Consider the following 23,762-nt stretch of genomic DNA (forward strand, 5'->3'; position numbering starts at 1 on the left):
AATTATTACCTAATACTTTGATTCCTTTTGCATTGTCCTGATTTTGAAAACTTATATAATTTTTTAACCTATGGGTACTGACCTGATTGGTCCCATTAGTTCTGGTATTGCTCTTTACTGTAGTAAGATGTAACCCTCTTGCTGCAGTACAAGGGATTTGCCCACTAGAGATGGATTTTCTGAGTACTTTTCAGAAGCTGTCTCCAATAGGTGGCACAATGTCTTTGTAAACATTCCTTCAGCTTTTAAGAAAATGCAGTGTAAAGTGGTGCTCTGTAATTTCATGTGAGGCTCAGTTTTCAGTAGTTGTTTGGGCTGACTTGTCCTTTTTTGGCACTCTGGATTTACAGCTTAATCTTTCAAAGTATAAAGTTAATGTCTTCCAGAGAGCTAGTAATTTGGGGGAGTGGATTAAATGGTGAGAGATCACCAGTTCCTAATGGTAGGAATTTATGATAGGCATCTTTACCCCTTTCTACTGCACTGTCTGTGCCAAGAAGCTACTCCTTGAGTCCTGAGGGTGGAGGAGCAGCATGAGATGTTATGTGAGAGCTGCATTGGGAAGGAGGAAATGACAGATATACTCCCTTCTCTTGCATGAGCTCTTGATATGTTGGTCCAAGAAAAGGGAAGGGCACATGCCAATTTTTACAATCTGCTGTATCCCATAAGCCTCAGGAGTGTCTTTTCAGAAGCAGAGGGGGCTGCTGGGTGGCGAGGAGGGAAGCAAACATCACTTCTGCTAACTTGCTTTGTTCATGACAGTAGGATGACTTTTTATGCATGGTTATTTTGAATGTAAACTTGGTCTCTAATCGTGTTATTGTTGAAAAGTGTCCTCTTTTTTTAATTGTAGGACACAAGTCACAGAGAGAAGAACTAGATGCTATACTTTTTATTTTTGAGGTAAGATTTTTCTAAATGTTGAACTTTATATTCAAATTTAGTGTGTATTCTGATGACCTCGTGTATATTCTTGCAGGTCAAGTAATAGTTTTGAAAAGTCAAAGGTTAAATTCCAGCGATTCAATAATTTTGTTCTGTTTTTCAGTTGAAGTCATACTGTTGGGATTTTTTTTAAGTGCGAGGAATCAAACTATATGAGATAAAATAGAGGATTGTAGAATTTTTTTCATGGTTCACAGAACAGCGAGCTATTTTAGATGTGCTAGATTTTGTTCCCACATTTGAGAAGTGAGTTATGAGAGGATGGATGTTAGGGCATAAGGGGAGTTGCACACTATTGGGCACACAGAGGTGGTCATGTATTTTTCTGAATTTTTTTCATGGTCTGAGTTTGAAGTGTTTGATCCCAAATTTTTGACATGAAGAGTTTTGAAAAAAGTTAGACTTAGAATTATCTCTATCACTTGCATCTTGATCTGTGTAGTTAGAATTTTCAAATAATGTTCCATCTACTACAAACATCAGCCAAATAATTTAATGGGCATCCTTAAGTTCAACAACTGAAGAAAATTTGAATGGGTAATGATCTGAAATGCAAATTCACATACAGTTGTGAGGCAAACTCTAATGTCCTGTTATAAATTCTCATAAGCATGGTAGGGAATTGCAGTCACAGCTGTTTGTAAGGGTGGATTTCTTGCTGTTTCTTTCTTTCTTGCATGTTTCTTTTATTTCATTGCATTTACCGTATATACTCGCGTATAAGCCGGGTTTTTCAGCCCCAAAAAAGGGCTGAAAAAGCCAAACTCGGCTTATACGCGGGTCAATACGGTAGGGTAGGGGAGGGGGGAGGAGGGAGGAGGGAACTTACTGCCGCCGCCGCCGGGCCCACGCCGCTTCCTGCTGCCAAGAGCGGCCTGGGGCGGCCTCCTGCAGCTGCAGGGAGGCTGCCCCGGCCCTCGCCCGGCCGCGCCGCGCCGCCGCTTTTCGCGGCCGAGAGCGGCCTGGGGCAGCCTGGGGGGGCTGCCCCGGCCCTCGCCCGGCCGCGCCGCAGCTTCTCGCGGCCTGGGGCGGCTGCCCCGGCCCTCGCCCGGCCGCGCCGCCGCGGCTTGTGGCCGAGGGCGGCCTGGGGCGGCTGCCCCGGCCCTCGCCCGGCGGCGCCGCCGCTTCTTGCGGCCTGGGGCGGCTGCCCCGGCCCTCGCCCGGCGGCGGCGCCGCTGCTCGTGGCCGAGGGCGGCCTGGGTCGCCTGCCCCGGCCCTCACCTGGCCGCACTGCCGCTTCTCGCGGCCGAGGGCGGCCTGGGGCGGCCTTCTGCAGCTGCAGGGAGGCTGCCCCGGCCCTTGCCTGGTTGTGCCGCCGCCGCCGCCAGGCCTGCACCGCTTGCTGCCGGGAGCCCAGGTAAGCCTGCGGGGGGGGAGAGGGGTTATAAGCCGACCCTCGGCTTATACGCGGGTGCCTAATTTTTCCCCATTTTTGGGGAGAAATTAGGCACGTCGGCTTATACGCGGGTCGGCTTATACACGGGTATATACGGTACTTAAATTTTCAAGCAATTCACCTGGTCTAGAAGGCTGCCCTGGAAAATTTTATCTAAATGACCAAAAGTGGTTGGAAGACTTGTGAGAGTCTGAGAGCAGGGTCTTGCAATCAAAGTAAGGCTACCTTGAGTTATTTTAAAGATAAGCAGGGGTTCAATAATGGAGATTTCTGACTGTAACTGCATTGTATCTTTGTTGGCTTTTGATTTTTGTAGAAAATTTTACAACTTCTTCCAGAAAGAATTCATCAAAGATGGCAATTTCACAGTATTGGTAGGTGTTGGAATAGTATTTTTTCTAATGTAGTTTGAAGTAATTAATAGTTTTAATCAGCAGCCAAATTGTAAACTGGGAAGATTCTTTATAAAGTATTAGCAATTCTCATATCAAATATTCTGGATGGGAAGCTCCAGATGTTGTGTATTAAAGTGCAGATGGTTAGTTGGTGGCACATTGGTGGGTCCTGGTTCCAGAGTAATTGTATTTTACCTACAAAATTTTAATCAGATTGTGTTAAAACAGTTGACCAAAGTTTCAGTTATAAAGGAACCTCAGAAATGGCATTGGAGCAAAGTGGGGATCTGTGGTTGCCACAGACAATTTATGTCTTCTGAAGACGCAGATACCATTAAGTCTTCAGAACTGTATGGAAGGATACGTGCCTGTTAAGCGGGTGGCTTTGGGTGGGGTGCTGGCTCCCGACTCTTGACAGTGTGCAATTAATACCTATGCCCACTGTCAGGAGTCTGAGTATGATCCTTGCTGCCTCCTTACCAGTGGAGGCTCAGGTCACAGCTGTGGCCAAGGAAGCCTTTTTCCATCTCCGCCAGGCCTGGCAGTTGGTGCTCGACCTCTCCTGCCCCGACCTAGCCACAGTGATCCATGCAACGGTCACCTCCAGATTAGATTACTGCAACTCACTCTACATAGGGCTGCCCTCAAGACTGATCCAGAAACTCCCTTTCTAATGAGACCAGGGCTCTGTGGGATCTTAAAGAATTCCTCAGGGCCTGTAAAATGGAGTGATTCCACCAGGCCTATGGTTGAGAGCAGCTATGGTTTTCCATCAGTGCTGGCCTCCCTTCACCTGCTGTAAATTGTTTCAGCGAAAAGGTGGAGAACCTGACTGTCCTTTTCAGGCCCTACAGTGGTCTCTACACCTCAACAATGAGAACCATCTCTTTATTCTCTTTAATGTCTTAATTCAATGATTTTATGGGGCTGTCAAATTACTTTTATTTCTATATTGTGATTTTATTGTATCTTATTGTATTTTTATTGTACTAAACATCATGTTAACCTGCCCTGAGCCAGGCTGTGGCCGGAGATTGAGAATGGGATAGAATCAAAACACACACAAAAGTGTTAAACAACAACGCAGGGTTAATCTAGTTCAAAAGTATCAAGAAGGTGATCTTTTCTCACTTCTGGCTCTGAGTTTAATGTCAGAGGATATAAAGTTCACCAAGAATAATCCTGAGATTGCCAAGGGCTTGCTAGAAGATTTTAGCAAGTTTGACCGAGGTCTCTCACACCTTGAGTTAACCACAAAGCAACAAATATTGAATGTATTTTTTCTTTTCCAGGCTTAATTTTAAAGAAGTTACTTCACACAGGGAATTCTTTAAAGGTATGGCTGATGGTCTTAAAAAATTAAATTTTTTGAGGACAAGCTCCATAGTATTTCTAATACTGGGTCCAGTCTTTATGAAGCTTTTCAAGATGTCATGTTTTATCAGGAGTTGTTTTACTACTCGACTCATACAGCTGTTGAAATATTCTTATGTGCAATTTTTTCCCTTTCCCTAGATTTAACAGCCACTGGCTATTCACCTACCATTTCGACTTTAAAAAAGGGGAAATGAAATTTAATTTTTCCTTGAAACTATAAAGAGAAAAGTTGCCACATCTCTCACACAATTGACCAATTTACTTGACAGCAGATAATGCAGTATCCGCTTCTCAGAAAGTTTCTTTAGCTGTTTTATCCACGGAATGATATATTTATTTCATGTAGTATTATTTTGTGGACATGCTAAAACAGTGTGGGCTAGGGAGTCTACTTGATCCAGACAAAATGGGTATTTTCGTTCTTCTGTGAATATTGTATCACCCTTGTTTCTTGGCTGAGTCTAAGGCATTACATCTTGCCAATAAGAAAGCTTGTCTAAACTTAAGGATTTCTAACCTGTGGAAATATTCTGGCAAGGAGAAAGTTCTATTAAAGGGTATCTGGAAGAAGTGAGGTGAACATTTATGACTTGCATCCTTAAACATTAAGGACCGATCCTCATTTAAGATCTTATTTTGTAATTGTTTACAGCTTGCTTTCTGAGTATGATTCCTTTCAGCTTCCAGTTGCTCTATTGGAAGGGAAAATATTTTGTCTAGTCCAGGTGGACACAGAGATATCTGAGATTAACAACTGCAGGGAAATTCTATAGAGATAGTAAGAAATTTTAAGTACCTCGGGGTCATGTTTACACACAATCCTTCATGGGACTTGCATATCCATATGTTAATGCAAAAGTTAAATTCCTTGTTTATCTCTGTTAAAAAAATCCTACTTTTGCAAACTAGGGCAATTTGTACTGGCCCTTACGATCCTATATAGAGCAATCATATATTTGATTGTTAGATCTGCTGCTCCAGTTTGGTTCACCAGCCATATAGAACATCTTGATAGTCTTCAAGTTAAATTTTGTAGAAACTTGCTGGGTATTCCGCAATGTATCTCCTCCATTATATGGTTCAAACTGGGGCTCCCAAACTTATCATCTATTATATATCAATCATTAAATTTGGGTATTCCCTCTTTGAGCCATCAACAGCTCCTTATGTGCAAATAAAAGTAGAATTAAAATGTGTTATTCTTTTACAGATTCGTCGTGAAGGTGTTCGTCTCTTCCTCTTATGGTTGCAAGCCCTTCAGAATAATTGTAGTAAAGAGCAACTGTGTATGTTTTCTTGTTTAATTCCTGGATTTCCACCACCACAGTCTGAATATGGACCTCGAACTCTAGATAATCTAATAAATCCTGTACTAAATGTCCAAGAAAGTAAGTATTTAGTAGTTTTGTATAAACTGTGTATTTTAGCTATTGACTTGTGTCATCAGATTATCTTGAGCGTTCTAAGTATATTTATGATGAGATGACAAAGAGAGTCCGTGCGCTTGTGAAAAGTAATGAATGTTATCCTATTTCCTTTTCCATATCCCCCCATTTTTTCTTTCTTTTTCTGTATCCTAAAAATACCAATAATTAAAAAAAAAGATTATCTTGGGCAATATCAGTGAAGAATACCTGAACTATTTGAACTTGTTGGGCCAGAATGCTTCTTAACAAGCATCCAGTAAGAACCTTTGCCCACAAATTGTTATATCAGTCAGTGATGGATTGATGTCCCCTGGTGCATTTCAGAATTGAATTTAGCAAACTGAACTGTTTTCCAGAGCACGCTGGAAAATAGTTAATAACTTCTTTGTGGTCTCTGTGCATCACACAGATGTAAAGTGTAAAGAGGCCTGAGAAATGTAGTTCCTTGGGTATGTGTTGTCTGCTCTACAGATTCAAGCCCAAAAAAACTACATTACCCATGATCCTTGTAGTTTGGGATGCTGCTGTTGCAATTTTCCATCAGATAGCAATGAGTCCTCTTCTCCAGCCGCTCCCCTTTAGGGTGTTCACAGATTGCAGAATTCCTGATATTATGTAAAAGGAAAAATCAGTTTGACTGTTTTCCCTCTCCTTCCTAGGGCCTTGGTTCTAGCCTAAAGCCCTGAAGAAGAGAGGGAGGGCATGTATATTTTTCACAAGAAACAGTTCTCATGGTGCAATCCATTGCATGTCCAAGAAGGCAACAGGAGATGGGGATGAGGCTTTGCTGAATGCTATGATGATCTGTCATGTATAGTTGTGGCATTGGGCCCTGAATATTTTAACGTCTAGGCTGGTACATGACTGAGCACAGCATTGGAATGAGCACAGCATCATTTTATTTATATATACATACACACACACATACAGTGTATATACTGATTTATGGAGACCCCATAGGGTTTTCAAGGCAAGAAATGTTCAGAGGGGGGTTGCCATTGCCTACCTCTGCACAGCAACCCTGGTATTCCTTCGTGGTCTGTCATCCAAATACTGACCAAGGCCAACCCTGCTTAGCTTCTGAGATCTGGTGAGTTCGGCCTAGCCTAACCTGTCCAGGTCAGGGCCTTTTGGGCTTATTGATTAGGGGGCGGGGGAATCCCTAAGTAATGAAAGCTATATAGTTTATTACCTTTCTTAATGAAACTTACAAAACTTGACAGCTTCTGTTTCTTTTATTGAACAGCACAAGTGACAGTAGAAGAAATTACTCCACTTGTCCCTCCACAATCAGGAGATAAAGGACAGGATGATCTAACAAGCTATTTTTTAGAAGCACTTTTGAAATATTTGGTGATTCAGGTATGTAGAGTTGTCTGTGTTTTCTCAAGTAACTGATTTCTATCTGCTATCATTTTGCATTTAGCCACACTGAAATGTGTGTTATGTCATCAAGATGCTTCCGACATGGCTACCATATGAATTAATGTCCTCAAATGTCCTATCATTATACTGAAATGGATAGAACTGCTATTTTGGTTCAGGTTTCTTGCAATAAATCAGAACTTTGAAAACATCCTAGTGGTAATTTAGAAACTGTTCAGGAATTAGTTACAATGCTTCCTTCCATCAGAGTATTTTGTTATTACTTGGTGAGCTTTGTAAAATTCTTCTTGCTCTTCATATTTAGCAAAATTGGATATATGTCCCTCCAGTCAAATATCAGAATATGGTAAAAATCTGTTTTAAGTTTCCTTCAGTTTGGTAGTGATATAAATCATAGTTCTTGGAAATCCCATATCTTTGCCCACAGACAGGTTCACGTAGTTAAAAACAAGTCCCTTAAATAGCTGTTCAGCTTTAAAAGAACTAATAGTGTTCCATAACTGGGAGGAGTGACTGACACATATGCCTCTATAAAGTTTCTTTGCTGATCTCAAAGACAGAATGTGTACCATATCTTACATTGTTATCATAAATAAGGAACAATTCAAAAATAATATATCATGTCATAGATACTATGATAATATTTTATTAAATCCCAAAGCTATCTATTGTATTAAGTGTAGAGTGACCAGTAGATTCAGGGATGGAAAAGAATCCCCATGGATATATTGAGCATAGAACTAACTCTCCTGTCTTAATTTTCTCCTTCTCTTTTGTATCCAAGAAATAACAGTAAGGTGTAATTTTCTGTCCCTTCTTGGTTCATGTCTCTTCCAGGGAGCAAGCCTGTGCAGGTTTACTCAGAAGTAAGCCCCATGTTATTCAAAGGGGATTAATCCCAGGAAATTGCCTTTAGAATTGCAGCCTTATTTTTCTGGCAGCAGGCAAGAGATATCTTTGTGACGCACAGAAACTGCTCTTTTGTTAGATGTCACATCCATAGTTCTTCTGTTCTGGGAAAAAGGAGTGACAGCACAGCCCAAATTTCTGTGATCGGTTTTACAGAGAAAACACAATGTATGGCTCTTTATGCTGAATGTTGTGTGCTGATGTTGAACAGAAATGAAATTACAATCTTCGCATTATATATGTATACACTAAAGGTGCAGAGAAAACAAATAGAACTTGTAAGTAAATGAAAGTAAATGTATTAATGGTATGCCAAGGTTCTTATACTGGGAACATATTGCTGCATTGTATTTACCTACAAAATGAGTGGAAATTATCTAGTATTCTTATTTCAGGTAAAGAGTCTGGAATGGAAGAACAAAGAAAACCAAGAAAAGGGATTTTCATTCTTATTTTCACATTTTAAGAAATATTACTTGCCTTATATTTTCCCAAACATGTGTAAGGAAAGCAGCTTGTATAACCCTGTACTTGGTAAGCATTGCTTCATTACCTTTGAGAAGCATTCATAATTTTGTAATGTAACTTTTAGCTGTGGATATGGTATTTTGTTCGTTTAGCTGCTTCTAGGCTTTAGGTCTTCTCCTATGATTGTAACACTGCTGGTAGTATTATGTTAAGTTTTTAGAATCATAGAGTTGGAAGGGAGCACCAGGGTCATCTAGTCCAACTCCCTGCACAATGCAGGAAATTAACAACTACCTCCCACCCACATGCCCAGTGACCCAAACCCTTCCCCTTCCATGCTGGATCCCACAATCAAAGCACTCCCGACTCTCTTATGTGCAGATCTGACCCTGTCCTCATGTTTTATCTGGGAGTGGAATTAAATGGAGACTGGTCAGAGCACATCCATAATTTTAAGTGTAATTATGGTCCTTCATATTAAAATAGATTGACTTTAATCATGAGTAAATTTAAAGTTGCGTTCTTACAACCTGAATTTCAGGACATTTACTTAGGAATGAATCCTGTTGATTTGAATTAACTTCTGAGTAAATGTAGATAGCAATCGCAGCCTTACTTTGAATTGCTACACTTTTTACCTATGGTCTTAAAGACCTTTCTGTGTATTAGTATGGGGCAGCCTTTAATTGACATTAGTAGAATATCTTCTTTACTTTTTGGTGAAATATTTATAGCCACACTTTCCAACTTTGTATTTTGGAATATAAGCATAAAAAGAACAAAAAAGATTTACTCATGTGGTGGTGGTGGATACTTTCGTGTGGATATACAGCTTGAGCTGTACATTAGCTCACTATTGTTGCTAGTTAACAGTGTGGGTCTGTTTCAAAATGCATGTCATTAGTATCCAGTGCGAAGCATATTTAGCTACTCTATGTTTTATGCTTTGCGTTCAATTGAGAATAAGTTTTATGACATCATTTTATTATCCTATACATTTCAAATAGACCCATAAACAATACAGTAAAGTATTGTCAGTTAATGATTCACTGTTGTCATTATTGTGATGGGTAGAGTCATGTATCAGCCTCTCCATCCAACACAACCCTCAGTGGCTGGCTAAAATAAATTTGTGTTGATGAGTGGTCAGTAAAGCAGAATGTTGATATAAAGAAAGCTGGAAAACTTGCTGCAGTTACTGTGTGAACCTATGGAAGGTAGCCCAGGCTTCAGAGGATGATTTATGCTCCCCCCCACTCCTTTTTTGACTCACTCAGACCTTTGATTTTAGCAACACAACAGTGAGTTTGTCTCTTCTGTAGAGGGTTACACACCTTATTTTGGTTAACAACTAAAATATTGTAAAGAGTAAAAAATGATTTTCACCATTAAGCTGGGCCACAGTTCTCTTTAGAGCCATTACAGTGTCACATGCACTCCCCAGTTACAAAACTGGAGTGAGATGGAGTGATTTGATCTAGGAAGCGCTCACTAAACACAAGAATCTCTTATGCTTTCACTACTGCCTTCACTGCGCTGATAGTGATACTGGAAATGTAGACCTTATCTGTTTAGTCCCTACACTTCCCCAAGCTGGTCACCCCTTTTCTCAGACCCTGAAGATAAGGTTGGCTGGTGTCTCGGGATTCTCCCTTGATCCTTTTACCCATCCCTAACCTACTGCTTCTCTAAGATAGACCAACCTGTCTAACACAGAATGCTGAATCCTATCCGATCCCTACTTTTCTGTATATCTGGCTGGCAACTTGACTCGGCTCCTCCTCTTCTACGCCCCTCCCTTAGTACCTACCCCCTCTCTCCTACTGTAGCCTCGCGCTTGCCGAAAACTCTAGGAATTTACATACACCTCAGGGATTGGCTGTGACACTTGGAGGGCAGAACTGGAAACTGTCCATCACAATTATGTTTTGTTAGGTAACTGCATTTTACTCTTACTGAGAAACTGTCTCCACTGTACCAAGTAAGAGAGAATGAAGATTCGGAAAGTTTAATAATTTCAAGTATCCAGCAGTCTCAATGTGTGTTTGAGCTTTGATCTGTTTGTTTGTTTTTTATCCTATCACTTGGACATTTTCTTCCCTACAGAGATGCCACAAATGAGACCAAAGCCACATTATATAATGATAAAGAAAGATGCTGAAACCAATGAAACAATATATTGCACAAAGGAACCTTTCCTTAAAGCTCGCGTAATTGTCATCCGGTGGTTGGTGTCTTTCTGGCTTGAGCCAAAACCTCATGCAGGACCTCAGATTCCTGGCATGGAGGGTGAAATCGTGCCAAAGAATATTCAGGTAGAGCCAAGAAGGCGATAAGGGGTGGGGGAGTAAGTATGGAAGAAGCATATTTTGCACTCTGTGTGTGTGAATTTCAGTTTTAGGGTTGCCAACTCCAGGATGGGAAATTCCTCAAGATTTTTTGGGTGGGGGGGGAGCCTAGGGAGGGGACGGAGCTTAGCAGGGTATAATGCCATAGAGTTGGGCCTCCAAAGCAGCCATTTTCTCCAGGGGAACGGATTGTTGTAGTCTGGAGATCAATTGTAATTCCTGGAGATCTCTAAGCCCCACCTGAAGGCTGACAATCCTAATAATCATACCCTTTCTCGGAGGAACTCCGGGCAATATACATGGTTCTTCTCTCCCTCACCCTTTATCCTCACAAGAACCCTGTGAGGTAGATTAAATTGATAGTTACGGACCAAGGTTCTCTGGTGAATTCTGAGTGGGAATTTGAACCTAGATTTTCTAGTACTTTGTCCATTATACTTATTATTTAAAAGCCTTCCCTCCAGTGTAACAGAAGTCCACTGGTTTCCTTGCTATAGCAAGGGTTCCTCCCTCCTTTAGTGACTATGATGAGCCCTTGGAGGAGAGGAGTGGAGAGGGTTGGAGTGTCCCTGACCCTCAGGCTGCATCTTGAAAGCACTGAGTGCTTCTGAAGCGCAGTGCAGATATGGGAAGAAACTTCTGCCCTCTTCCTGAGCTTGATAGTAGGTAGGGATGCAGAGTAATTAACTCTGACCTTTCTTTGTCCATCAGAAGCACTCCAAATATCTTTGAATTCAGTATGATGTCAAACTTCTCTGAGGCAGGGTGAGAAGCAGGTCATGTTTTAGTTTGACTTACAAGGACAGCCAACATTTATGGACCACTGCACTTATATGTGTTTGGAGGGAGAGTTCCATTGTCAGAAGAATAAGGCCCCTGATTCTGTAAGCACAAAGAGAGACTTTAGGTGAAGTGGTATAATAATCTTAGTATTTGTTTTAGGATCTTCAAAGTGCCTCACTTGCACTATCTCTGTAATTCTTACAACAGCCCTGAAAGGAGTTCCAGTGTATATTTTTCCCCTGTTGCAAATTAGGGGTGAGATGTGGGGTAAACATGCTGAGGCTGAAATAATTCACTTCTGAGGTGAGATTTGGAGATTTCTTGGCTCACAATCGTACTTTTAGCCACTGCTGTACAGTAGATGCTTAAGGGACTTAACGCTCATACTGTGCTCCAACTCTGTGCTTTGTGTTGTTTTACCATCACAATAAAAGCCAACCTGGAGAATTATTTGTCTTATCCTATCTGGTTTCAGAGAGCAGCTGCTAGCCTGGTTTCTAGAGAAGACAGCAAAAATGACAGTACTGATAAACCTGATAGAAATGCCGAGCCTGAACAATCTCATTCTAACACAAGCACTCTAACGGAGAGAGAACCTAGTTCCTCCAGCCTTTGCAGTATTGATGAAGAGCATCTCACAGATATTGAAATAGTCCGCAGAGTTTTTTCTTCGAAGAGAAGTAACGTTAACTTTCTTACAGAAATCTTTCGTCAGGTAAATTCTGTTTGTGAAAAATGAGCATGTGTAGGTCTATATGTTAACATTTTCCTTAATGTTTTCTTGATCTTAGCATTTGCTTTAGAAAGTCTGAAGTGCCGCACTTGCAGTAATTCTTACAGCAGCATGATGTTCATGAATTCATATTCAATTACTAGTTAAGTCAGAGGTAAAACTGCAGAATGTAATCATCTATGTAATGTGTAAAGAGCTATGGGGAAAGGCGTGGTATAAGTGTATTAATTAATAAGTAAGATAACATCAAAAAGACAGAAAGTAATTACTGGAGAATTACTCAACTTTAAGGTGGACGATGAGGAAATTGAAATTGTTCAAGACTTTCTATTTATTGGCTTCTTCATCAACCAAAAGGGAAACTGCAACCAAGAAATCAGAAGGAGATTTAGACTGGGAAGGGCAGCCATGAAGGAGTTAGAAAAGATTCTTAAATGTAAGGATGTGTCACTGACAACCAAGATCAAGTTAATCCATTCCATAGTATTCCTTATTACTGTGTATGGGTGTGAAAGCTGGACAATGCTGACAGGAAGAAAGTTGATTCCTTTGAAATATGTTGGAAGAGAGTGTTACGGAATACCATGTACTGCCAAAAAAAAAAAAAAAAAAAGTCAGTGGGTTCTAGATCAAATCAAGCCTGAATTGTCCCTAGAAGTTAAAATGACTAAACTGAGGCTATTGACTTCGGTCACATTATGAAAACACAAGAGTCACTGCAAAAGACAATAATGCTAGGAAAAGTTGAAGGCAGCAGTTGAAGAGGAAGACCCAACATAAGATGAATTTACTGTGTAAAGGAAGCTACGGCCCTCAGTTTGCAAGACTTAATCAGGGCTGTTAATGATAAGACGTTTTCCTTTCCTTTATCCCTTAGAAGTTCCTTGATCCATTGATCTTGAGCAGCGTAATTTTAGATCTAATGTTTGAGGGATATAAAGACTGAAATAAATCTTGCCACTGACAATGTAGCCTTGGGAACCCTGTTACTTAATAAAAAAGCCATTACGTCAGACACAGTCTTTAGATTTATATGTTAAAAGGGGAAAGATACAACGTAATCTAAGTTCCTCATAAAAGCAGCATTCCAAAAGGGCATGAGCTAAGAATTAATAGAGCCAGAAGAGCAAGGACAGGTCCTGTCTGGGTATGGTATATTCAGAATTCTGCCTTGCATGACCATAGAGGGGTTAGCATGCTGTCTAGCTAAACAGAAGGCTCTAGAAAGATGAGGAGTTGTCAAATATTAAGTATAAGTGGGCAGACTGCGTAGTGGTGGTATTCCGAAAAACTGAGATGAACAAACTTGGCGAGCACAAAAAGTAGTGCTGTTATAATCAAGCTCTTTAATGCGCTTTTTAATTTTGGCGAAGGCTGATAAGACGTTTTGGAGGACATTAATTCTTAGGGTCATCATGAGTCAGAAGTGACTTGATGGCACTTAACACACACAAGAGATTTTGTGGTGGATGCATATGATGGTTGCCTTTGGTGGTAGCAATGAAGCCTTGGTTGAGCCGATGGAAGTGTTGTTGAATCTTCATAAATATTTTATCGCTGTAGTCTGTTGTCAGTCTCGAATGTTAATGGCAGTATAAAATTTGCAAATTGAAATGAATAACAGTGGCTGAAAGGAAAATCCTTTCAGAAGGATAGAAGGAGCTATGTGGATGAGAGCAAGGAGGCTTGAGGATTGGAAAACTTGTGGGATGAGTTCGAAGCTGAAGTATGGGGTCACAGTTTCCATAGAAATAGGAATTTGATGTATGAGCCAAAAGTCTGAGGAGACAGAGAATTAATGAATGGCTGGGAAAAGATGTAAGGATAAGAGAATGTTATGTTATTGAGGTAAAAGTAGTCAGTAAAACAGGAGTGATGATAAGGCAGGGCAGCTGCCTGAGAGTCAAATAGACAGGTGAAGGAAATGGAAAAGCAGAGGCCTGATGAAACATGGTGGGCCATGAAGAAAAAACGGTCAGGAAGAAAATGAGGCTGCGGTATAACCTGCAAAGTAGGGATTTGAGTAGATAGCAAAAAATAAGGGATCATCAAAGTCAGTACAGTTCTGTCGGGGGAGCCATGCGAACCTCCCTGAGGTCCAAGGAACATGTGAACCTCTCTGAGAGGTTCCTATACAGGTATTACAGCAAAGGGAGAATTCTGTCACCATATGGCAGGGGTCCCCAAAGTGGTGTCCTTGGGCATCCTGGTGCCTGCCAACACCTTTCCTAGTGCCCACCAAGTGTTTTTAGAAAGTGGGCAAGGCCAGGGGGCTTTTATCCAGCAGGGCTTCTGATTGGCCATTGGAGATCTGATTGGCTGTGCAGATGTTAAAAAACTTATTTGTCAGCAGTTGCCACCACACCACACTGCATGACTGAAGGTAAGCTGTGTATTTGCAAGACATATTTTAAACAATATGTTAATGATAAGAGACATGTTAATCAAAGATTCTCCCTGAAATGTTGAGGAGTTACCGTTAGATTTATGCTCCCTGACGTAGTTGTCCATTTTTTTTATCATTCAGGGCCTTTCCCTTGAACCAGGTTTCTGACGGGCTTCTACAGCCTAAGCACCAAGTCAGACCCTCTCGCAAACTACTCTGCCCTTTCCCCAAGAGTCAGACTAAACTATTACAGGTCTGTTCATCACCAACCACAGGCCTAAAATGGTCCTCTGTCCTCTTCCTGTGGTAGAGCCCCACTGTGCACTCGTTCTGAGGCAGAGCTACATTCTTTGTGCCTGCCACCTTGCTGAGTTAACCAGTTGAGTAGGGTGAAATGCACAAACCTATAATCGTAGCAGGGAGCGTCTGTTCTGTATTAAATGCTACGATTTTTTTTCCCTACTAGGCATTTTTATTACCGATATGTGAAGCAGCAGCTATGAGGAAAGTGGTGAAAGTATATCAGGAGTGGATTCAACAAGAGGAGAAGCCCTTATTTATGAAAGATCCAGAAGAAATAGTGTCCTCTTCAAACACAGATTGTGATGAAAACATGGTGGAACATAATTCATTGGAAAAGGGGAATGAAAGGGAGGAGGTAAAATATTAAAATTAATTGAACTTAATTAACCTGGTTGGTTGTTTTCCAAAGTAATAAATGTATTTACCTTATTTCCATATAGCAGCTACTTTTAATGTGTGTGGGGGGGTGTTAAGAATACTGAGATGTAGGATTGCAGCTACCTGTTATGATCTGTTGGCGTACATCAAATGATATTCCACCGAAGCACTTGAACACTTCTTAGATATGTCTTTCAAAACAGATGCCGCTTTTAATATTTATCTGTATTAAGTGTACCACTACCACCTTCTCCCTTCTTAAAATGAATTGGCACCAGTGCTGCCTGTTTATGTCCTGTTTAAAGCACTCTTCATGATCTGGTTCTGGAGAAAAGGCCAGTAGCTTTTCTGTATCCTTGATTGGGACAGGCTCTTCAAATGGCCCCACCTAGTGCCTAAGCAGCAGCTTGTCAAATGCTTGGAGCTCTCAAGTCAATTCATTTTCAGTTTGGCCAGGCTTCTCATTGAGAGCGCCCACTGGAAATTGTAAATGCAATGCTTCCTTTTGTTACCACAGAGCTCCATCTTCCCTGCTGTGTGGCCCTTCTTTCAGGGTCAAGGCAGGGCAAAGTGAATTTCCTAAGTCTTCACCATTGATGTGCAGGAGTCAGCTTCACAAGTCTTGGGGAGATCAGTTGTACATCCTCCTCTGTTTAACCGCGTAGGGAAGGGTGATGTCTCCCACAGACCAAAGTCTTTCAGCTGGTGATAACTTAAGGTAATTGGAGAAGGGGATCAGACTTTCAGTTCAGAGGCAGCCCTTCTACCAACTGGCTGCTTGATTGCTTCTTAAACCAAACAACCAATTGGTAGGATTTCAACTTTGTTTCCACGGCTGCATACATTCAGTCATAGCCCCTAGTTTGGGAGAGGAACCATTCAGGCAGGGCCCATTTACAGCTGTCCAGCTAAAGAAATGCATTGAACCTTAGATGCCTAAGCATGTGTATGTTGCTTTCTTTGGGAGCATTGTGGTCTTTTATACTGCAGTTTTATACTATCTTCATTTTATTGCTTGTTCTGGGGCTGTATTTATGTGCTGCCTTGGGCACAGTTGGAAAGGCAGGATAGAAATATTTTAAATAAATAATTGGAAAGAAAAAATGTTCCTCTATCTTTTTGTATGTGTGTGTGTGTTAGGAAACTATGAATAACTCTGGTCCTATTCGAAATTCAAGTTGGCCCAGAAATGACTGCTACCAGGACACTCTCCATAAAGTATCTGACTTGGATGCCATAGAGCAAGGTATACGAGCAGGAGTACAAGCAGTACTGCAAGTAAGAGACACATTTCCCCTTTTGTTTTTCTGTTTCATAGCAAATATTTTTCAAGTAAAATTGTTGCTACACAGCCCCTGAGCTTTGCTCATTCATTATGTGTTGTTCTGGATTTAAATGGCTGCTGGAGATGGCAGGCCAGTGTCATCGCAGAGCCGCAGTAGAGGGCATGAGGTGCAAGGAACCTCATCCAGAGGAAACCTGGCAATCTCGTTGGATTCTGAGTATTACCTCTACATTAAGAAGATACAAGGAAAGCTATAGCTGAAAAATGTGCTAAATGATAGGAAACAAAGTGTTTTAAATTGTCTGAACAGGGCCAAAGTCCAGAGTTATCAAGTGTCTGTCTGCACAATATTGGATGGCACTTTCAGTAGGTTTTTTGAGCATTAGCATGGGGCTGCACAGCACATTGTTTAATGTGATGGGGAATTTTCCAGATAATGGAGGAGGAGAACTTCTTTTCAGAGGTAAAATTTCAATAATCTCACAGGCCATGTCCTTGGTAAGATCTCAGTTACAGTCCAACATATTGTGCAGGTCATAACCACCATCATATGAAGATAGGTTGGACCATCACCTACTGTGAGATTTGCCTATTTACTAATACTGGAATCAGGTGGGCATGATAACCCAACATGGCAGGTAAACAGCTGTAAAGAAAAAACAGCAAACATACTACTAAGGATAACAATGCAGAAGCCATTCAAAGCCACATAGAATACTCCATAAGTTCTTCATATATATAAGCAGTCTGTAGGAGCCGGGGGTTCGGGGTCCCGGGTCCTCCGCTCCTCTGCCGCCCGCACTGGTTGAGCCCAAGGAGCCTCCTCGGCCTCAGACCAGTCGGAGGGAGAGTCCGAGTCAACTTCTCCCTCCGACGTAGCCAGAGTCCCGCTGCTGTTAACCTTCAGCAAGGAGCTCTCTGACTGCTCTCCTCCCTGGCCTCTGCTCCAGTGGCCTTTATAAAGGCCAGGCTCCGCCCTTTCCTTCTCCTGGCCCCGCCCCCTTGAGCCCTAATGAGGGCTGATGAGCTCCTCCCCCGGAAGTAGGCCGTGCACCTTTGGCCCCGCCTCTCTGCAGGGGCCAAGCAGCCTAGCCCGCGCCTCCTCCCAGCCTGCTTCTCGGGGGGCGGGAGAACAACCGCCGGAGCCGGGCGGCGTAGGACCTCCGCGTCCTCGCCCGGGACGCACCCGCCCGCCTGTCAGCTGGGCCGCGGGGAGGCCTGTAAGGCCGGCAGCCGGGGAGGCGGCCGGGCGGCCGAGTCTGCCGTGGCTGCCCGCCACGGGGACGCTGTCTCCGGACCCTCGGCCCCGCCCTCCCTCTCTGAGGGGCCGGCCGTCTTCCCCTTCCCCGCCTGAAGCCCTGACCCCGTCCTCCTCCCCGGCCGCTCCGTCTCCTGCTGCAGCGTCTGTGGGGAAGAGAAGAGAGGCAGGTAAGGGTTCGGCATCTTGATTCCCCTTGGTTCCCTCCCGGGGTCGCCCCTTTTTCTGTGCTCCCCTGGGGCCGGTAGGGTCCTGTAGTCCCAGACGGGCTGACTCTGGGCCCGTCTCGGGACACAGTCTATTTCAAGTCTAATGTTCGTGATAGAACACTGGTAGAAACAACACTGATTGAAGATTGAAGATGGAGTTGAAGGCTGCAAGCTGAAGATGACACCCCGGTATTCAGTCGTTTAGTCTACCCTGGCATTCACAGCATAAACTAACAGCTTTAGAAAGGCTACAACAGCTGAACAACTGATGAGCTTCAAAACAAAGGCCCAAGGCCCAAGCTGCTTGTGCTTTCTTAGGCAGCATTACTGACTGAATTGTGAATGCTTCTGTATCCATCAAGTTCAGTGGTTCTCATTTATTTTTTCAAAAGGTTTGTAGTCTGTGCTGTTAATCAGTAATTCTCAAGGAGGGCTTACAAATCGCTGTCTATGTAAATACCATAACTATATAAAAAAAGTTAGAATGTACTATGTTAAATATAAGTAACAGTTTAAAAGCCGATCTATAATACTGGCATCAAAAAGCAGTAAAAGCATGAAACAGATAGTTATTAAAACGTTGGCATCATCAACAAAAAACACTTAAAATGAACTGCAGTAATGATAAAAGATGCTAGGGTGTACCATGCAGGCAACCATACAGCAACATGCATCAGCCACAAGCATAAATCTTCCTTGCTGGAGTCAGCACATATGGTTGGAATCATTCACAATTTTTCAGTTAACTGAAGCCAACAGTGTGTTCTTTGTTGTGGGATTTCAGATCTATAGTTATTTTCAACTGTTGCTAATGCATTTGGCAGCTATGTGGCTAAAGCATGATGGGGGGTGGGTCGGGGAGAGGGGAAAGAGGGAAATTGCCATGGAAGGGAAGGGCAATGGGTAAGGAAGTGTGCCGGTTCATGAATTCTTAACAAGGAGTCATTGTTGCATTTGCTTTTGTTTACTGTACATCAGCCCTAACACATTTAGAACTTTCCAGAACATGATGTAGTATTAGGAGAACTTGGCATGTTCACTTGTACTCTGCTAATTCTAGTTTCTCTGTATAGTAATCCAATTTTGAATACCCAGTAAGTCTATATGAGTGTCAAAGTCCAATTTTAATTCCAGTTTATTTCAACTGTGGCAACAAGCAGGGGTTCTAATTTACTGATACGTCGACACATAAGGGTGCCAAGTTAAACTTTGTTCAACTATAGCACTGTTTATTCTGTAGTACTGATATTATTAATGTATGACAAAGTGTAGATGGATTCTCAGGGCTAATCGTTCTGATTTTTTTAATCACAGGTTTTTATAATAAATTCCTCAAATATATTTCTGCTTGAGCCAGCAAATGAGATTAAAACTCTGTTGGATGAACATACTGATATGTGTAAGCGCATTCTGAATATCTACCGGTATATGGTGGTACAAGTAACCATGGACAAGAAGACTTGGTAAAGTGTTTATATTTTAATAGTGTCTGAGATTTGTGTGCCACCCTCCTGCAAGAAGTCAGGATGATGTATGTGGGCTGTCTCTGCTAGCCGTAAAACTCCATTGCATGGTCTTGAGCATTCTGAATTGCAAACAAGAAGAACTGAATGCCAATATTGATTTAGCTATTCACCATATTTCACCAATTTAGCTATTCAGTAATGCCTACTAAATTCCTGGCATGTACATTATTTGAGTAAAGTTTTCCCAGTGTGGAAAATAAGACAATCTGTGAATAGTTATACACTTAACTACCCAGTGACCTTAAAGATAATATGTTCCATACAATTAAGAGTTTTCAGCTAAATTGGCCCCAGTTGAAACAGTTATTAAAGAATTAGCAAATACTTCTAAAAATATTCAGCATCAGTTATCTATGTACCTCCATGATTAATGTAAGTTCAAGAACAATAATATTGATTTTACTATTGTTTGCAATGAAGAATCTCTCTGTTGTGTTGTGTGGCAGAGGTAGAGTTTATAAGTTACCTGGAAGTAAGCTTTGAACTGATTTGGGTACATGATTAAATTTATGGACATATTTTCCCTTCCCGACATATTCCAGCCTCTGTCGTTTTGTGTAGTGCGTGGTGCTTGTCAAGTTCTTCCATTCTGTTGGACAATAGATATCCTCATTAGGGGGGTTAGAGTGAAATGGATCCTCAGAATTCTCTTCAACTTTTCTTTTACTGTTTCTACATGGAAAATAATTCAGAGGAAAAGTAGCAACAACCCATAATCTTCAAAAACGGAAATTACAGAGTCTGCAGAAGCTGTTAAATGTCTGTAAGCCTCGAACTAATATTATTTAATGTTGCTTTGCAGGGAACAGATGCTGCTTGTGTTGCTCAGGGTCACAGAATCGGTTTTGAAAATACCATCTCACATTTTTCTGCAATATCAAGGAAGAAAGAATTCAACTTTAGCAGGAAGGCTTGCTGGTCCTCTTTTCCAGGCAAATAAATACATATTATTGTGATAATAGTTTTAAATTTGGTTGTGCTCCATTCAGCTGAGGTGACTTTCATTCAGCACCAGATTTGAGGATGCATGTTAAGCCCAGTTGCATGTAAGAATAGCAGCAGTAAAACATCCAGTTCTGATCAGCTTGCTGTAGAGTAGTTTTTTATAGCATTGTTAAAGTAATTGTTGATGGTCTCTAATGTTGCCCAAACCTAAGCAATGTTATAAATAGGATCTTTCATGGGCTGTGCCACTTCCAGCTTCAAGTGTTGATGTGGGAAAGTTTTTGAAAGGGGCATGTTTGCGTTTGTTGTAGGCACACTTAACTTTGTTGGCTAAATGGATCCTCCATGTACAGAGGTATTATGCATCTTAGTACAAGGTACAGGGAACAAACAGAAGATGGCCATCAGTTTCTGCTAGTGAATGCTTAGCCAGCTGTTAGTCTGGATGATCAACCACCCATCAGCCCTTGGCCTGATCTAGCAAGGCAATTCTTGCATTCTTTAATTTTTTAATTTAAAGAATGCAAGAATTGCCTTGCTAGATCAGGGAAACCATCAGCATTCTTGCCTGATAAGAAGGTGTATTGATGTTTTTAAGTAAGGGAACATTCAGAAATGGATCTCCTTCATCTATAACCTTACAGTTCCAGGCAGATTCCACAATTTGATTCTAATAAATGTGTAATGTGGTGTAGTGGCTAAGAGTGATGGACTCTAATCTGGAGAAACAAGTTGGTTTCCCCACTCCTCCAGATGAAGTCTGCTGGGTGACCTTGGGCTATTCACAGTTCTTTCAGAACTCTCTCAGCCCCATCTACCTCACAAGGTGTCTTTTGTGGGGAGGGGAAGGAGATTATAAATTGGTTTGATTCTTCGTAAAAGGAAGAGAAAGTCGGCATATAAAAACCAACTCTTCTAAGGTGGGCATCTTATTTCAATGAACAAGTAGCATGTTAGCATGCTTCGTATTCTGTACCACCTTTTTGTTATAAAGGGAGGATTTCATGTAGCAGAGTCTTCATTTGCCCCAGCTAGCTTGACACCATAGCAAAATATGTATCTGACATAATACACACACAGAATGCTTTCAGAATACAAACATTGTACCAGTTGGGGTACACAGTCTATGTAAGTGAATAGGATAGTGATGCAATGCAACATTACTGTACCTTTGATAGTGGGACTTAAAACCTGCTTCTAGAATGGTAAAAAATGTCAGACTTCCATATCAAAATGTTGTATTTTTATAGTGGGGCAGGACTTCATTGAAATGCATTTAACATACCCTGAATAGCCAGTTTTGTTCAGGAGAAACAGGGTTAAATAGAAAATGCGGAGTTAATATTGCACCAGAATATTTGTTCTGAAGTTAACATGGCAACAAGTCCTTCTTGAGTTAGGAAAAAAATCAGCGGCCCTGTGAATGAGTCAAGTTGTGCACTCCTGTTCTATTGATATGAGACAACTTTTTATTGTAACTAACAACATGTTTGTTTTTTAGACTCTTATAGTAGCTTGGATCAAGGCAAATTTAAATGTGTACATCTCCCGAGAACTTTGGGATGACCTGTTGTCAGTATTGTCATCATTGACTTATTGGGAAGAGCTGGCCACTGAGTGGTCCCTTACCATGGAGACTCTAACAAAAGTATTAGCTAGAAACTTATACAGCTTGGATCTCAGTGATTTACCACTGGATAAATTAAGTGAGCAGAAACAAAAGAAGCATAAAGGCAAAGGTAAGGCATATAGAATTTGGCATCTTCAAATCATTAGCTCCGAAAAGGGTGTTTTCTTTAAATGCCTCTCCAAAGCTGCATTCCCCCTCCCCACACACACAGACATAGACTGAATTGCAGCTTTGGGGGAGCATTATACCTTTTAGACCAGACATGGGAAGGAAGGGATAAACACCTTTTAATCTTATATTTCTTGGTCTTGAGTGGTCTTCATAGTATTTAATATTTAAATATAAAACTGTATTAACATATATTTGTATTTTGATAGCCAGCCTTGTCATCCATGTTTACAAATCTCAATAAATCACCCTTATGACGATTTAAGTGCATTTGTACTGTATGTTAATTCTGGGGTGGTAGCAGGAAATTTTTAAAAAGGAACATGCCTACAATGTCTAAACCAAAAGTGGGATACATTTCATTGTGTGTACCTTGTGCTCCCCTGGTCTCTCCTTTCCTCACATGTGGCTATTCATTTGCTGTTACATCCATACTGGAGAAATGTGGTTTGTGCTTCCCCTCCAGGCCAACTTGGATGCTGCAGTCAATCCTTTAAATGAGTGGTTAGCAGTAATGATGTTAAGATACAGTTTAAAAAATCTTGTTAGTTTATACCAGAAGATTATGTCAGAGCACTGTGAGATAGTGAGCATGGCTTAATAGAACACTGCAGCCAGGATGTTGACTGGAGTGGGTCATAGGGACTATATCACCCCAGTCATGGCCCATCTACACTGGTTTCCAATCTGCTTCCAGGAACAATTCAAGGAGCTTGTCTTGACCTTCAAAGCCCTATACAGTTTAGGACCAACATATCTGAAGGACATCTAATCCCTTATAAACCCACCCAACCATTACGGTCATCTTTAGAGGCCCTTCTTTGGGTACCCCTGCTTTCTGAGATTAGGTGGGTGGCAACCTGGGAGAGGGCTTTCTTTGGTCATGGCACCAAAACTCTAGAAATCTCTCCCCAGGGTGATTTGTCTGTCCCCTTCTGTTGCTCTATGGACCACAAATTCCATTTTTAATTAAATAATACTTTTGAAGTAATTCTATCCTACCATTCTGCTCAGCAAAGCTAGAAGCTCTCCTCCAATAGCTTTTCTGGTAGGGAAGAGCCAGTGCTACTGAAGGAAGGCCCTTAGGCTGGAAGAAAGCTCTTCAAACTTTGCTGAGCAGCGTGGTGGAATATAGCAACCACTATCTTTGCCATTGGCTGACTTCATTAAGTTAAAGTGGCATCAGAAATACACAGACACACACAAGTGGGGACCTGCTGAGGCCTCTGCCCTCCTCAGACTCTACCACAAAATCTCCAGGAATTTCCCAAACTGGAGCTGGCAACCCTAGTTAGGCCTGGCCCCAGCAAGTCTTCCCTCAAAGGCCAAAGTAGGCCTGGAAAGGGCCCTGCCCCTTCCCCCTGACTTTTACTGGCAGAACCAAGCCTAGAATTAGTGGATGCCTGGCAACAGTCACTAATGGAATCCGTTGCTTAAAGCTACTGGCACTCGTTTTATAATTTTTGGCTTTTTAAAACTCCCTAATGTGTTTTTTTCTGAGATT

At 41.6% G+C, this 23,762-nt stretch overlaps 1 protein-coding gene across 4 annotated transcripts in view; it reads left to right on the plus strand.

The window, feature by feature from the left end:
• The window catches only part of RALGAPA1 (Ral GTPase activating protein catalytic subunit alpha 1), a 150,016-nt gene that overhangs the window by 10,664 nt on the left and 115,590 nt on the right, over window positions 1-23,762 (plus strand). For all 4 annotated transcript variants that reach the window (XM_056851781.1, XM_056851782.1, XM_056851783.1 and 1 more), the window contains exons 3-15: window positions 857-906; window positions 2,661-2,718; window positions 4,032-4,075; window positions 5,327-5,504; window positions 6,790-6,905; window positions 8,234-8,372; window positions 10,413-10,621; window positions 11,913-12,152; window positions 15,023-15,214; window positions 16,378-16,515; window positions 19,304-19,452; window positions 20,318-20,447; window positions 21,962-22,199. In XM_056851781.1, the coding sequence (XP_056707759.1) occupies window positions 857-906; window positions 2,661-2,718; window positions 4,032-4,075; window positions 5,327-5,504; window positions 6,790-6,905; window positions 8,234-8,372; window positions 10,413-10,621; window positions 11,913-12,152; window positions 15,023-15,214; window positions 16,378-16,515; window positions 19,304-19,452; window positions 20,318-20,447; window positions 21,962-22,199 (1,881 nt within the window). The remainder of the gene's footprint in view (window positions 1-856; window positions 907-2,660; window positions 2,719-4,031; window positions 4,076-5,326; window positions 5,505-6,789; window positions 6,906-8,233; window positions 8,373-10,412; window positions 10,622-11,912; window positions 12,153-15,022; window positions 15,215-16,377; window positions 16,516-19,303; window positions 19,453-20,317; window positions 20,448-21,961; window positions 22,200-23,762) is intronic.

Source organism: Euleptes europaea, chromosome 6 (genome assembly GCF_029931775.1).
Source record: "Euleptes europaea isolate rEulEur1 chromosome 6, rEulEur1.hap1, whole genome shotgun sequence".
Classification (NCBI taxonomy): Eukaryota; Metazoa; Chordata; class Lepidosauria; order Squamata; family Sphaerodactylidae; genus Euleptes; species Euleptes europaea.